The 14,817-nt window shown below is 45.1% G+C and overlaps 1 protein-coding gene across 22 annotated transcripts in view; it reads left to right on the plus strand.

Annotated features, from left to right (window-relative positions):
• Positions 1-14,817, plus strand: part of MAGI1 (membrane associated guanylate kinase, WW and PDZ domain containing 1) — a 361,904-nt gene that overhangs the window by 321,700 nt on the left and 25,387 nt on the right. For 16 of the 22 annotated variants that reach the window (XM_075513672.1, XM_075513674.1, XM_075513675.1 and 13 more), the window contains 3 exons: positions 538-569; positions 8,109-8,325; positions 14,283-14,360. In XM_075513672.1, coding sequence (XP_075369787.1) covers positions 538-569; positions 8,109-8,325; positions 14,283-14,360 — 327 coding nt within the window. The remainder of the gene's footprint in view (positions 1-537; positions 570-8,108; positions 8,326-14,282; positions 14,361-14,817) is intronic. The other 6 variants (XM_075513692.1, XM_075513685.1, XM_075513679.1 and 3 more) reach the window with 2 other exon arrangements.

Raw genomic sequence — 14,817 nt, forward strand, 5'->3', positions numbered from 1 at the left:
TTTCCTTTGCCCAGCCCGTGCCTCCCAGCTCAACCCAATGCACATTTTCCTTTCAAAAATCAATTTCTAGAGAAATACTTTTTAAAAAATCAACCTGTTTCCCCTGCGCCGCAGCGATTGGTCCGATAAAATCGCCAAGCCGATCGCGTCAAAAGGAAATAGCCTCAGCTTAATTGTGAGCTAAGTCTCCCGTAATCCAGGGGAGCATTTGAGATTCTGCCCAAGCGCTGGGTTTCGGCGGCCGCTGAGGGCTGTGGGTTTCTCTCCCAGCCTCCCGGCTGCTGCAGCACAAGTCAGCATAGCTAATGCAGATAGAGCTCTCCCCCCGCTCCCTCTTCCCCGCTCCCGTCTCTCGCTCGCTCTCCCTCTCCCTGTGCTTTGATTCGATATGAACAGACTGGTAACTCCGATGTGAGAGCGAAAGCTGACATAACTCTGCAGATGGCTACGTTCGGATGATACACCTAGGGATTTTTCTTTAAGGGGAGGTAACGTTTAGATGCTAATGTTTATTTTTCCCTTGTTGCCATTTTTCAGGACTGCCGGTCCCAAAGAAGAGCCCAAAGTCGGTAAGCACTTTTCAGCTACTATTTTTGTCTGTTTGTCTGCTTTGAAGGAGAAAGGCATGAGTTCCGTTTGTTTCCTTTGTGGGTCTCGTTTGTTTTAAGTTGTCTTTCTGTTGCAACCATGATTACCTTGCACGGCTCCCGCTGCATGGGGAGATGAAAGAGGAATGCAGTACAGAAGAGGGACTTGTTTGCAAATAAAGCCTCAGGTTTACGGATCCTCTTCCCTGACAGATGAGGTTCTCTGTTGTTTAACTTACCCCCCAAAAAAAGCTATTGTTTCCTTTTGGAAAGATGGGAGGCTCCACCTTCTTGCCAGATAGCAATTCCTGTCGGGTGCTCGTAGGCACCAACCTTTTCCATTAACTCCCTGAGTTTTCTCGAGTACCCTTGGCTGAATTATTAACAGAATGGGAAAGCATGCACCTTGTTGAGAGAGACAAAGCATGAACGGAGCATGGTTACGGTTCCCGGGGAATACAGTTAGCTTGTCCGAGTGCTTGCTCTGGAGGCATTTTCATACTGAGCAGGATTGTGCTGCAGGTGTGAGATTCCCTTTTTTTTAAAAAAAAAAGCCCAAAGGAACAGTATTTTCTTGTCCCTCCTGATCCTATTTCCATGTAAAGCTGTTACCTGAATGACATGTTAGCTAATAGCACGGAAGCCGTGATCTAAAGTATCATTAAAGCTCCATGCATGATATCATGGAAGAAATTAATGTGCAATTTGTATGCAACAAAAAGAAATGTTTTATTTTTAAAGGCAATGGTATACTTAAAGCCTGAAAGTTTCCAGTTACCTGTTGAGAGGGAGGGGAAAAAAGAGAATTCTCTCCCAGTAGCTTTGGGGAAGCAGAGCAAGTGAGGTCTTTGCCGTGTTGTAAGACGGTGCAAAACTTCACCGACAGTCCCCGATGGGTGCCAAAAACTGCAGCTGGGCGCAGCCCACCTCGCTGCAAAGCTGGGCAAGAGGTTTATGAACGGGCTGAGCAGAAGGCTTCTGCTTTTAATATGAGTTCTCTGTTCATCCAAAAAGAAAGCCCTGAAATAATTAATGTGATTCTGATGGCTTAGGGCAGCGCTGATTAAAGTCACGTGAGCCCAGGCCTCTACCATTGTCAGCTCGCATTAATGTTGAGAGGCAGAAGTGCGGGGTGTGCTCCCTCGCAGATCACAGGCATGTCAGACCCTGCGCGCTCACTTCTGTCATACGCTGAGATTATTTCAGCCTTCGGTAAAACAGAAGCAAGTGTGTAAAATTCGTACGCATCTGGCACATTTCTTCTCTCTGCCTGCACTTTTTTCCGCAGTCGGAGCAGGAGTGGCTGCACTCAATCCCGACTCCGACTTCTGTCATTAAACCGGCCCCGATCAATGAGTCTCGGTCTGTTCAAAGTATGGAGGCTCCCATGTGGAGGCTCCCGCTTTGCCACATGCACGTTTGGCATAAGTTAAAGGGGGATCCTGCCCTTTACCTGATGCCAAATGTGGTGTCAGACACCTCCCTGGTCGGCAGTGATGCACCGTGAAAATCTGAGCAGCATCTAAATCCACGTTGTGATAATCCTGCCTCGGTGAACAAAGAGACTGCTTGCAACCAGGTGTAGCCCTGCAACAGCAGATACCTCCCGACTGTTTGCTTTGAGGAGCCAGTCAGCCCTGGGATAGCAGTCCCATTCCCTCGCGTGCTTCTCCTGAACCCCTCTCACTTGCTTTAGGGTCCCTCCAGTAATTTTTACTACGGCTCTAGGCGGTGCTGTTGCCTCTGAAGCGCAGGATTCACAAAAAGCAGAGCCTCCTATTCCCCCTGCCTGCACACCGGATCTTTTGCATCGGCAATTAGCAGCGATGTTTTACACTGCCGCATTGTGCGGCAGCTTTAATGACCGACCGCTGCTCGGAGAGGCAGAGCAGAGCGCGTCGGAGCCGGCACAGCCGCTCCTTCATTCCCCGGCGTCGGTGATGTGCAAGGGTTGAGCATGGAAACCTGGAGCAAAGCGCCTTGGGGCACCCGTATGCAGAGGAGGAAACTGTCCTCAGGGCTGTCTGGGATGGATTTACACCAACACCAGAGCTCTTGTGGCCAAGGCGATGGTCAAAAGCGTAAAAGCAGCGGTATTGCTTAACACCTTCTTTCCTCGGTTTAGTTGCAGGGCTGGTGCTCGGTGAAGATTCCCACTTGCTCTTGTCCTGGCAGGGGAGAGCCAGGCCTGCCGCACCAGCACACTCCCCGGCTGGGATGCCATCTCTCTTGCCCTGCCCCAGCATCTCCCAGGGATGGGTTGCTGCACTTGCAGCGTTGGGTGAATGCGGGCACTGCCAGCTGAGCGGTGTGCCGGCGGGCTGTCCCCAGCGCCGCACGGCTGGCTGCGGGGCTTGGGTTGAACGTGCTGCCCGTTTCCCCCGCTCCCTGTCCCTGGCGCAGAGGGAATGTTTTCCAGCATTCCTTGATTAATACATTCGCTGCAGTTAGAGGACAATCTACATCCAAGACGGGAGCAGTTGGCCCAGACTTAACTTGTGCTCGTTCTTTGTTTCTTCTGCTGCATCAGGGAAAACACGAGCTCGGGTCTCCGTCCTCTTCTGCTTTGCTCAGCGCAGTGACAAGCCCTCTCTTGTTACCTCGTATCCTTTCCCAGAGCCCAGACACATTCCCGAATTACTGCCAACAGCTGTCTCTTTCTCAACCAAGCCCTATTTTTAGCTATCAGCCCCAATCCCATATTCCCGAACGGCCGACTTCAGGCTGTTGGATACCTCCCGGCTGGGAGGAGGTGTTTTAGCCCCTTGGAGAGCTTTGTTACTGCTGGGGCTGTGACACCGTCTGGGAATATTTTTCTGCCTTGAGCTCAGTCTTCCTGGGCTGTATTTTTCAGCCTGTGTGTATCTTCTGATGAGCTTTGCTCTTTTTCTCAGTTTTTAAGGAGAGTTTTTCAACCTTGGTGGAAGAGCCAAATTAGTAAAAAAAAAGTTCGCAGCCGTACATGGGACTGGCACTTCCAAGTCTTTTCTTTCGCCTTTCCCCCCACCAAGGATACGCTCACAGCAGCTCTCGATGTTACTTGTTTGTTTCCAGTTTCCCATTGATTCTCCTTTAGATGAAAATGGGTAATATTTTTGTATTGACCATCTGGGGATATACATTTTCAGTGTGCAAGTTCTCTAGTATAGCAATTTCCCCTGCAGTTATCCTGGTATAACAGGGATGAAAACAAACTTTTTTTTTTCTTTTTTTCTTTTTTTTCCCCCATGTTGCTTGCATCAAAATACTCCACAAGGGGGCAAAGATTCCCATTTCCAGCTCAGTTTGCTGTCGCTGCCAGGACCAGCTTCTCCAAAATGCTCTAGAGCACAAAATCTGCAGCTAGATCATCAGAAGACAGGCTCACTGCAGGAGGAAAAAAGTGCTAAGCTCTTCCAAAAATCTCATTTTTCTTTTGAGTGTAAATAAATACATTGTCAGCATAGCTGAATTGTGGCCAAAAATGCAATTCCTATGCACAGCCTGTCCCTGACAAGAGGCTTGCCACGTATTTTGGGTGGATAGGCAGCACATGGGGCTCTGCTGATGTCCTGTTTTTGTCAGGAGAAGTAGGTTCCATAGCATGAGTGTTTGTACAACATATCCCTCTTCGTTCAGAGACCATTTTTCCCCCCCCACCTTGAAATGCAGTGGGAGGAAACCACAGCAACTCTTCTCTCTTGCAGTTTAATGCCTGGAGAATCCCATGCCAAAAAGCTTTGGTGTCCGTTCGTGCTGCAGGACATGCTCCCTGCCACCGTCGCCTCTTCTGCTGCGGGTTTCTCTCTGCCTGACACAGACATTCACAACTGCTGCTAATAATTAGTGTCCCATCTTCTGCCTGCAGCCACCTCTCAGCCGTGTCATGGGCCTCGGTTGTTTTAGCAGTCACTGTACAAAGTAACATTTAATTACTCTTTCATTTAGCATGAATGACAAACTGGTCTCTGCTATGTGGCTATCTGTAGCATTTTCTAGGCGCTTGGAGACTTTTGTAAGCAGTTTTCCTCCTGTCTCCTTTTGCAGCACAACAGCTTCAAGCTCCCTGGCTCACATCGCCTTTGCTGTTTTCTTCCCTCCCCGTAATCAGAGGACAATGTAGTGCTCAGTGTGGGCTCACTCAGCCTCTCTGCTGAGGGAGAAGCTGCCTGTCAGGTCAGCAAATGGAGTGCCTGTGGCTGAGAATGGGATTGCACGCTGGAGGGAAGAAATCCTGGAAGGCTGATGTATGCCCAAACCCTGACCGCTGCTGTCCCCTCTTTTGCAGCAATTGCCTCCACAGCTGCACTCGGAAATCTGAGCTGTGCTGACGTTCCTCTTAACCTCACCAGTGGGGAAAGGGCAGCTAGAAAAGACTTTCTTCCCAATAGTATGTTTTCTTCATCTTACGTTTTGCAGGATGAGCACTGTGAAGTTTCAGCAAGGGCATAGGGAAGCTGGCACAGGCCATGCATCTCAGACCTGAGGCTTGGGTAGGGCACGAGAAGGTCCAGCTATCTACGTATTTATTTTGTCATGGCTGTAATACAGTACCAAGGTGATTGTTTTTTCCCATCACCTGTGTTTAAGTGTGCAATCTGCCTAAATGGACTCAAGGTAGTCATCATAGTCTTGATTTTTAGGCACTTTTGGTCAAGAGTCTTCCTGACAAGCTATTTATGCTTATACACAGCTCTGGAGAAGACCATAGACTCTCGCTGACTTGGGTAGTTCAGTGCCCCATGGTCTGGTAGCTACTGCCAGAAGTCAACACGATTCAGCTGATCTGCTTTACTTTGCACTGGAAAACAGTATCAGCATCTCAGGATGAGGTCTGAACCGCCCGCTCTGGAGTGGTCTGTCATGAAACAGCCCTGTGCTCTTCTGGCCCTGATTTAGCTGCTTTCCTGCCCGTGTGTGAGCTGAGTGAGTCGGGCAGTCAGACCCAGACCCAGGAGGATCGGCCCCAAACTTGGAACGAGGCAGGGGATAGAGAAACCATCCTTCCATTGGCATATCGTCAGCTCAGAGCTCTTGGGAAAGCTCCGCCTTTGCACCAAGGCAAAAACTTCTTCATCCGGGCAGTCCCCATTGCAGGAGCACCATGGAGAGCGGGGTGGTCAGACCCCTGCAAGTCCTGATGATGACGGCGTGCTGAAGCTGCTACAGCACATGTAAAAGTTCGGCCTCAAACTTTTTTGGCCTCATCTGGTGATGTGAAAGTTAATTAATATTGTCTTGAATTAATTTAATTACATATATTCACATTTTCCATGATTGTGTTCCCCTTTCTCTGCCCCCCTTCTTCAACTCCTAAGTAGAGATGTTTCAGGCTTTTTGAAGGAGTTATTGTTTGGAAAAACAACTGTCCCTCTGAAGACGTTTTCCCCTATTTCTTGCAAAATGTCTGTGTATTTGCAATTGCAACTCTAGTTTAATTAGAGGTGGTTTTGCTTGAGATATGCTGACACTTCCATTTGCAACCCAAATATGAAACAGAATTCATAGTTTGTTCAATATTTAGACCTTTCATATTGTAAAGTGACAACACTTTTTAAAGTTCAAACTTTGTTTCTTTTTAAATCAGAAAGTTTTCAGAGAGTTCTCAACATTTCCCCAAGGGCTGAATAAAGCTTCACATTTTAGTCCCTGAACTCCAACTTCTGTAAACCAGCTATTTCCAGTGAGATTGGCCTGAAGTTTCACAGGATGCTTGTAGTTATTTTAGTAGTTTGGCCAAACAAACAAAACAATCCAGATGGCTGGAATGAGAGTGCTAAAGTGTTTTTCTTTCTTTTTATTTTTAAGTTACAAAGGAGTGATTATCCACAGCATAGATGTTTTAAAACTGCTTCATTTAAAAACTGAAGGGCTGCATGTGAATTAGCTTCTTTTACCACTTAAAAAGCTAAAAATGTTTGAAATTGGTTCAGATATTTGTATTTGAAAGTCTGCAGATGAGTAATCATGGCACATATGCTTTGTTCAAAATTGCTTTAAAGGACAAAGGCAATTTCACATTCTAGTCGATCGAGATGTCATTTAAAAAAATGCTGGTAGTGGATCAACAACTCAAATGTAAGGCTGAGAGGTCAAAGTCGTTTGGGCTGTTGGAGCTGTTTTTTTTTCTCAGTGTAAACCTAAAATATGTGCAACTTAAAAAAAAAAAAAAAAAGAAAATATTATTTTTAAGACTCAAAAAGAGGGCACTTTCATATAGTAACTTTCTCCTCTGTAATTAATTCAGCCCTGCTATGATGGAGCATTGGTCGCCTGGGGTTTCACATTCAGAGTAAAGGAGAGGGTCCCCAGACCTGTGTGCGCTTCAGCCCCCCTGCGCTGTGCTTGCTGCTGGCTTTTCTCCCAACCCCTGCTTAGTTCTCTGTGGAGAAGTCCCTGAAAGCAGAGACTCCTGTTGCAATGTTTTTGGGTACCCCCTGCCAGCAGGAGGCTTTACATTTTTGTCTGAGGTTTCCTGATACAAGCGGCTGACCCCTTTTAGCCAGGAAATTGTGGATGTTGTAAAAACAACCTGTAGGATGCTCTTTTTCCGGCCACCCTCTGCGTCACAGGGAACCGGGAACGTGCCGGTTCCCTGTGCCGGAGCAGGTGGGAGACTGGACTCAACCTTGATGCCAACCCAAGGTCTTCTGAAAAGAGCATTAAAAAGCATTTGCTGCACAGTTTGGGGAGCTCTTGTTGAGGGAGGATTTTGCTGCATACCGAGTAGTACAAATCCTGGCAATGCATATGTGACTTGTGCTTCATTTGAGCACACCATTGTGAATTTGAGTTAAGAATTATGTACCCTGCTTAGCTAAATATTGAGCAGCCAGAGCTCTTGACATACTGCTTTTGAATAAGCCTTGAATTTAGGCGGACGTATTTTTTCCTGTTTTAATACGCTCAATTAAAACAAGGCAATCAAACTGCAAATAGTCATTTTCACTGTAAAGGTCTGCTGTAATCCTGTGGATGCTCTGGGAAGCAGAGACATGGAAGTGGTACTCTGTTGTCCACCCACTTGTGATGTGGGGGTTGCAAGAGCTGCAGAGGAAAAGTGATCTTCCATAGTAAGGGCTGTGCTTGCATCTGTTTCAGAGGGACTGGTTAAGTTTTCACAGTGAAATTTGGTAGTTTTTCCTTTTTCTTGCAGGCTCAAGTTAGACCCTAATGTTATCTGAGTAGAAGGTTGTTGAGTTTTTCTGCCTTAATGTAGGAAAAAATAAGTGCACTAAAACTAGTAACCTATAATGAGATTTAGATTTGTTTTGTGTGTGAGATGGAGAACTACGTATTTTTTTTATGATAAATGACTTTGTTTTGCATATCTCTTTCTGTCAGCCTGCCTATCAAAATCTGTCATCAGGGAATTTAACTGTACCCAGCATTAACTGGTGGCAGCAAAACTGTGATTTATACACTTACTTATGTGCATGCAGAAACCCTGATCAAAGAAGGGAGAAAAATTGATGGAAAACACCCACTCAAAGACCAATAACCGTCTGTTCTCTCTCTTTCCACTTGCTTTCTTCCTTACAGCAACCACTTGAAAGGAAAGACAGCCAAAACAGTTCTCAGCATAGCGTCTCCAGCCACCGCAGCGGGCACACCGCTTCCCCCGTTCACAGCACGCAGGTGCTGCCGGACTACACCGCCGCGGAGGCGCCGGCTGCGGATCAACCGGACAGTTCTGGGCAGAAAAAGCCAGATCCATTCAAAATCTGGGCCCAGTCCAGGAGCATGTATGAAAGCCGACGTGAGTATGAAGCAGGTGTGGTTGCTAAGGCTACGGCTCTGGCAGCTGCTCTCTGTATATTTTCTTTGCAAAGAACTGAATCTTTTAGATTATGTTGAAAATATAAGGCTTCAGTTTGTTAATTTGGTATCTGTCAATGATATCTACTTGATAGAGATGCAGTTTCCTCTCTGATGAGGAATGGATTTAGATCATCTCTAGGAAAGGGCACTTAGACCAAAGCTTAATTCCAAAAATCCCTTTAAAATTAAAGACCATCTTTTCCCCTATTTTTTTATGTTGCTTTTAAATTAGGCTGAAGGAGAATTTCCAAGTTTGTTGTCCAGATCCTAAACTCTTTTTTGAGGTTAAGACTCATTGTCTGATATGCATAGCAATTTCAGTAAGGAGGGGAAGTATTTAGTTTGCTGAAATTCATATCAGATGCTTTCCAATCTCACCCTGGGGAGGAGAAAATCCAGCTGAGCCATTTTACTTTGACCAGAGTGGACACTTTAACAATACAGATATCAAATCCATATTGTAAGTGGCTTTTATGGCAATTAATAATCTGCACACTTGGCTAATAGTTCAGCTGGGCTTTGACTCTGCTCCAAGACTATAAATATGGTTTCAATCAGTTTCTTCTCTGCAAACAAAATAAACATGCTGGCTTTGCTTTAATTACACTGCTGAAGATGATCAAATCTGTAAAAGCTTCTTAAGGAAAGAGTTAGGGTATTAGGTTCATTTTCAAAAGCAACAGTTACTTTAGTTACAGAAAAGGGAGCTTCAAAGTCGTGGTGCTGCAAGAGTATCACCTGGAGTTTCATTTTATTGTGCTAACTGGAAATTGGTAAAACCAGTATGAAATGAACATTACCCCCGAATGAAAAATGGTAGGACTGTTTTTTTCTGACCAAATGAATCACTTCGAAATCTTATGTCCCGGAAAAATTAAATCATGAGTCACAGTTTCTTGGCTGAAGATGCATCTCTTTGGATTGAATGTCTCAGCAATGCAGTTTGTAGGTGTCTCAGCTTCTGTGCGCTGCTTCCTTCCCTTCCCAGGGATTAGGTGTACTGACCCTGCAGGCTCTTGGGCCAGGCCAAGCTGATCTACGGAGAAGTGCAGTGACAGAACTTGCACGTGCACCTCGTTGGAATAGGGAAAAGGGGCAAGAGCTGAGGGACAGTGACGCTTCAGCCCTGCAGAGCTGCGGGCAGAGCTGCTCCTCCTCCTGCCCGGAGGGACGAGGCTGAGGCTGTCCCATGGCACCGGCATCACCCTTGCTCAGCTCACGTGGTTCCCATAGGCACTGTGCTCGCATTGCGTCTGATGCCCTGCAGCCATTTAGCTAATTTCTAATTAACTGTTTAACTCATACTAATTAGTCATTAGTATCAGCTTAGCAGCCTTAACTCCTGCCTGTCTTTCCCGATAAAACCTGAGGCTGAGCCGGAGAAATCCTGAAGTGCACAGGCAGGCAGTTGCCCTTCTTTGTCCACCTCCAACACCGCGTGCTAATCCTCCCTCTTTCCTCAATGGCTGCAGGTGTCTTGTAGAGGTTTTATCCTTGTCTGTGATTAGAGCCCTTCTAGAGGCCTTTTCACTGTCTCTTGACCTGCTGGTTTCCCACACCCCATCTCTCCCTGTGCCACAATCCTCTCTGCTTTGGCCTTTTGCTAGACTGGGATCTGCTATGCCCCTTCGGCTTCCCTGTCCCACCTTTCTGTGGTCCAGCATCTCTGTGGTGGGGTTGATCCTCTTCTAATGCTTCAATTCTTATCTCCTGCCTCTTCTACCAGATGAGACCTGCCTGTTTGAACATCAGTGCTTTTCTACCACCTTTTTGTCCCATTGCCATTTCCTTCCCAGGAAGGTGTTTTCTGGGATTTTTTGGTTTCATAGATAGAGATTTTGGAGAATGGCAGAAGTGTGATATGGTCATGGCTCCTTGTAAGCACGTGCCGCTAGAATTGTCCAAGAGCCTATGAATTTGTGACCCTAAGCTGGAGTGAAACGCATTCCCTGAGGATTAACCTGCACTCTTACCCAGTGACATGGCTTTGCTGCGCCTAATGAAAGGTGAAGAAAAACAGGAAAGATATAGTCTAAGAGAAAAAGGCAGTTGGACATGCTCTGTCTCCTGTCGCGGTCTGATCCCAAAGTGTGACTGGTGATTTTATTTAGAGGTCAGTGGTCAGCTCTTGCTCCTTCCCTCACCAAGCCCTCACCTTTCATCCCTCTCCCTAGTCTCATAAATGGAGACTGTGGTTCACAGCTGAAACCCGGCGCTTCTTCTGCCCTGAGAACTTGAGGTGAGCCACCATGTTTCTTTCCCTGTGTTTGGTCTGCACGAAAAGTGGGGAATTGGTGACTGCTCTGTTATGAATGTGAATCATCCCTTTGAGACACTTCCCAGTGTTGCCCAAGCCCCAGCTGCGTGGCTCTCGGACCGCTCTTAGGGAGCTCTGCTGACATGGAGCGCCACAGACTGTGGGATGGGAGAAACCGATCCCTGCACCTGCAGTTTCGCTGTCTGTCTGCTCCACATCTGCTGTTCTTCATGTCTTTACCCAGCTGCAGTTCAGTTTAACTCCAGTGCCTCCTTCGGCTGGCGGTGATGCAGTCATATCATTGCTTTCTTCTTTGCTTGAGCACCCATTCCCCTTGGCTTTGGGTGCTCTCCCATGACATCCATAGCTTTGGGTGCTAGGTGTGACTCTCTCTGCATCCTTCTGATGAAGACGTGAGTGGAACTGAATGCATACCTGATGGGCAGCAGGAGGATGCCACCCTAGTGCCAATGCTGAGATTGGCTGATGCATCCTGTAACTGGGGCTTTTGGTGGGTCCTAGAAGCCCCTGCTACCCGAGGAGCCCCAGCTCAGCTTTCCCAGCTCTTCCTGCTGCCCAGGCCGGGGCTTGCTCTCTGTTGATTCCAGGCCTTAAATTTTAATAAACCTGAAAAGGATTATAAAATGTTCTTTTGAGAGGCAGGGTTTTGAATCCCTGACAAGTGGACTGAAAAACAGCAACAACCCTTTGTGTTGAAGTATATTACGAAGTTAAAAAAGACAGAATTTTAGAGCATTAGATCATCTTCAGTGTTTTATTTCATCCCATTTGTGAAATGTTGAGTATAAAGAGAATATAGTGCAATTTTTCAAGTGCGGTCGACACCAAAAGATTAATTCATTAGCCCCAGCCCAGACAGAATTTTTTTTCATCTAAAAATAATAATATAAAGAGGTTTCATTCAATACATGAATACATCGTCTCCAGGATGTTTCTAAGTACTGAATCTATAATGACCACCTACTGCCTTTTCACTGGGAGTGCATCCCACTGTTATCAACATTAATAATAATAATGTAGACACGGAAAGCACACAGGCAACATTTTAATTTCTCAGAATTGGTAAAATATGTTCTTCCTTTCTTTGAGTATTCTTTGGATCAGTATTTCATAAAAAAAGACTATATTTGACTTATGTGACTTGTCTCACTGAAGCCATTGGTAGAGCAGAATTTGATTCAAAAGCACCGGATAACCCATAATTTTGCAAAAGCATGTATTTTTTTATTTACGCAATGCATCTTAGGATCAGGAAATACTCAGATTCTGCGGAGGAGAGCCACAGATGTTGCCTGTTTAGGGGAAGAAAAAAAAAAGAAGAAAAATTAAGCTAGAATTAATAATGCAAAGCTAAGCAATGGCTCCATAACTGTGTCTGGTTGAGTGGCAGCAGATGAGAACTGCAACTTTATTCAACAAATACGGGCTAAAGTTCCTTCACATGCAGCTCCCCTGGGTGAGGGGATCAGGCCTGCAAGGTGCTGAGTGCTTGGGCTCCAGTCCAAGGAAGCTTATTTTCAAGCTGTAAACCCAAAGGGACTTGGATGCTTTAAGGCTAAGGCTGAGCTCAAATGCTCTGCTGCAATCCGGCCCAGAGTCGCAATTCTTTGCTGGATTAAGACTTTTGAGAATAGCCGGCTTTGTGTTGAGTGAATCTGAAAACAGATCATTTGGTGGCGATAACAAATGCACTCGTTGCTGGTGCTGAGTTTTAGCTGCCTGAGCTCCTCTTCATGGGTAACTCATTGCTGCTAGTGGGAGTTGTGTACATGAATCAGAGAGAAGGACAAACTCTTAAGGTTTAAGCACTGAAGTGGTTCCAAGATCCAGGATGACATACGTGAAGAGCACTTGGTGAGAGAAACAGCGATTGAATAGTTTATCACAGAACCGCAATTCTGAAATCTCGCACTGTTTTATTGAAAATATATTTTTGTAATATGCTTTTTATTTTTCAACGTATTATTAAACTTCCTTAAAGAGTAATGCAATCTGTTGTCAAATTTTTCTCATGTGGCCTGATTGCTTTGCAAAATACCATATCCTACATATGGCCATCTGTCAAAACAGCAATGACAAAATGAATTAATCTGAATTGCAGATGTGTTAATGAATCCCTTTGAAGGGCTTAAGCATTTAATTAAAAGTAAAGCAGAACACGATAGATAATTTTTAAAGCTTTTAAAATATTCTAAGTTATCGTTAATATTTGAATTTTATTTTCAGGCACATTATTTATTTGGTAGGATTTTCTCTCCCTAAATCTAATTAAAATAATACGAACAAGTCTTGACCCCAGTGTGTAGTGTTCACTCACCAGCAATTACATAGAATTAAAAATATTTGCACAATGATACCAAACATTAGATACTTTCTCCCTAAAATAGAAAAGAAAAATACTCTCAGGAAATTGCGGCTGCTTTCTAATCAGACTGACTTTAAAGATGATAGTTAGTAAAAGCCCCTTGGTAGGGTTATGTCCTTTTATTATATTAATAGGAGACAGACAGTTGCAGTCATACACTTGGGTACACAGATGTGTCCATGCCCTTAGAGAATGTCTTGCTAAAAGAGACCACAGTACTTGCAGCACGTTGTGTGAGGAGCAGAGGCTGCTGAGCTGTGACGGAGCTGGGTCGTGGGCAGACTTTGCTGGTGTTCGGCTGGCACCAGCCTGGGCCTTGGCTCAGTCGAGGCATCGTGCCTTCCCCAAACCTCGGTGGCAGAACTTGGTCATCTTGTTGAGAACATGCTGAAGCCATCTTTCGGAAGATTTCCATGCCACCAGAACAGTTGATTAAAAGGAAAAGACAGAAAAACTGGAATTCTCCTGCAGTGGGATAGTTTAGAAAACAGGACTTCCCTGCAAATACGGAATCTCATGGGATTTATGACTAAATCACAGGACTTTTCAACACTGAAACTCTCCATCAGCTTCAGTGAGACTATTCACTCTTAATTTCAGACTTGTCCTTATATACTTTGCTGAATCTGGACCTTAAAACTTTTGTACTTTGCCAAGCTATGAGTCATTGAAAGTGCTGCTGCCTCAAATGAGCTAGTGACTAAAGCAAACTCATACTGATTATTTCTGAATCCATCTTTTGTTGAAACTGATATCACCCTGGGCAGAATTTTTTTTTATATAACATGTAAGATAATTGTTAAAGTTTATATAGGAAAGTTTGATTAAAGTGACCTCTAATTAAGCACTGTGTTCATTGTTCATCACCATGTATTTAGAATTTCTTTTAACGTTAGAAAAAGATATTTCCATGTGGAAAACTAACTGTGTCATGATGGTGGAAATTTTTTTGTAGAAAAGTATTTTTAAGGTGTTCTCAAAGAGATTCTTCCTCTGAGGAGAAAAAAGAGTTCTTCAAATATACCTGCACGCATGTGCGTAATTGTATAAATTCGTATGCGTGAGCGTGTTATATATCCACGTGTACACAGCCATGTGCAAATAGATTGTGAAAGTTAGTATGTCGTAATCCATAGTAGCTATAACCTTAGCAATTTATGCATGAAAGCCTAACATGATGAAAATTAATTAAATGAACTAACAAGAAAGCAGATACATTAAGCTTTGCAAAATTGTAAAATTAATATTACAGCTATGTCACCTTCGCCTGCAACTGGACTGAGCAAGGGTGAGAGAGAGAGAGAAATCAATTCCACGAGTTTTGGAGAATGTAAGACTGTGCCGAGAATGTATCTGTGTCTTGTGATGTCTTGTTCTGGTGTCATTGCTGCTCTGTGGCGGGGGGCTCTTCATCACCAAGGGAGTCTGGCAGGGCTGTACACCAAGGTTAGCCACGAAGGTGCAAAGTACTTGCTTTACTGTGTGCTGGCTAGCGGCGGATTTTGTAGGCGGCGGTGGGGGGCTATCGTGTTCCTGTTTCGTTCATGAGTTTGCCCACGTGGCTCGTCGACGGGGCTGTGGCACTCACCTGTCCTTCCATTCCTCCTCATGGCCCCAGCAGAACTCTTACCACTTTTGCGACGCTCTCCAAATGGTCTGGTTTAATTCAGGACGAGCAGACTGGCAAGTTTTACCCATTTGGGCTATGTACGCGTTTTTTCAGAAAGAGTCAGACATGCTTGAGATCAGGACAAGGTGCAAAGATGCAATGAGGGACTCCTCTGGAG

This window comes from Mycteria americana, chromosome 11 (genome assembly GCF_035582795.1).
Source record: "Mycteria americana isolate JAX WOST 10 ecotype Jacksonville Zoo and Gardens chromosome 11, USCA_MyAme_1.0, whole genome shotgun sequence".
Classification (NCBI taxonomy): Eukaryota; Metazoa; Chordata; class Aves; order Ciconiiformes; family Ciconiidae; genus Mycteria; species Mycteria americana.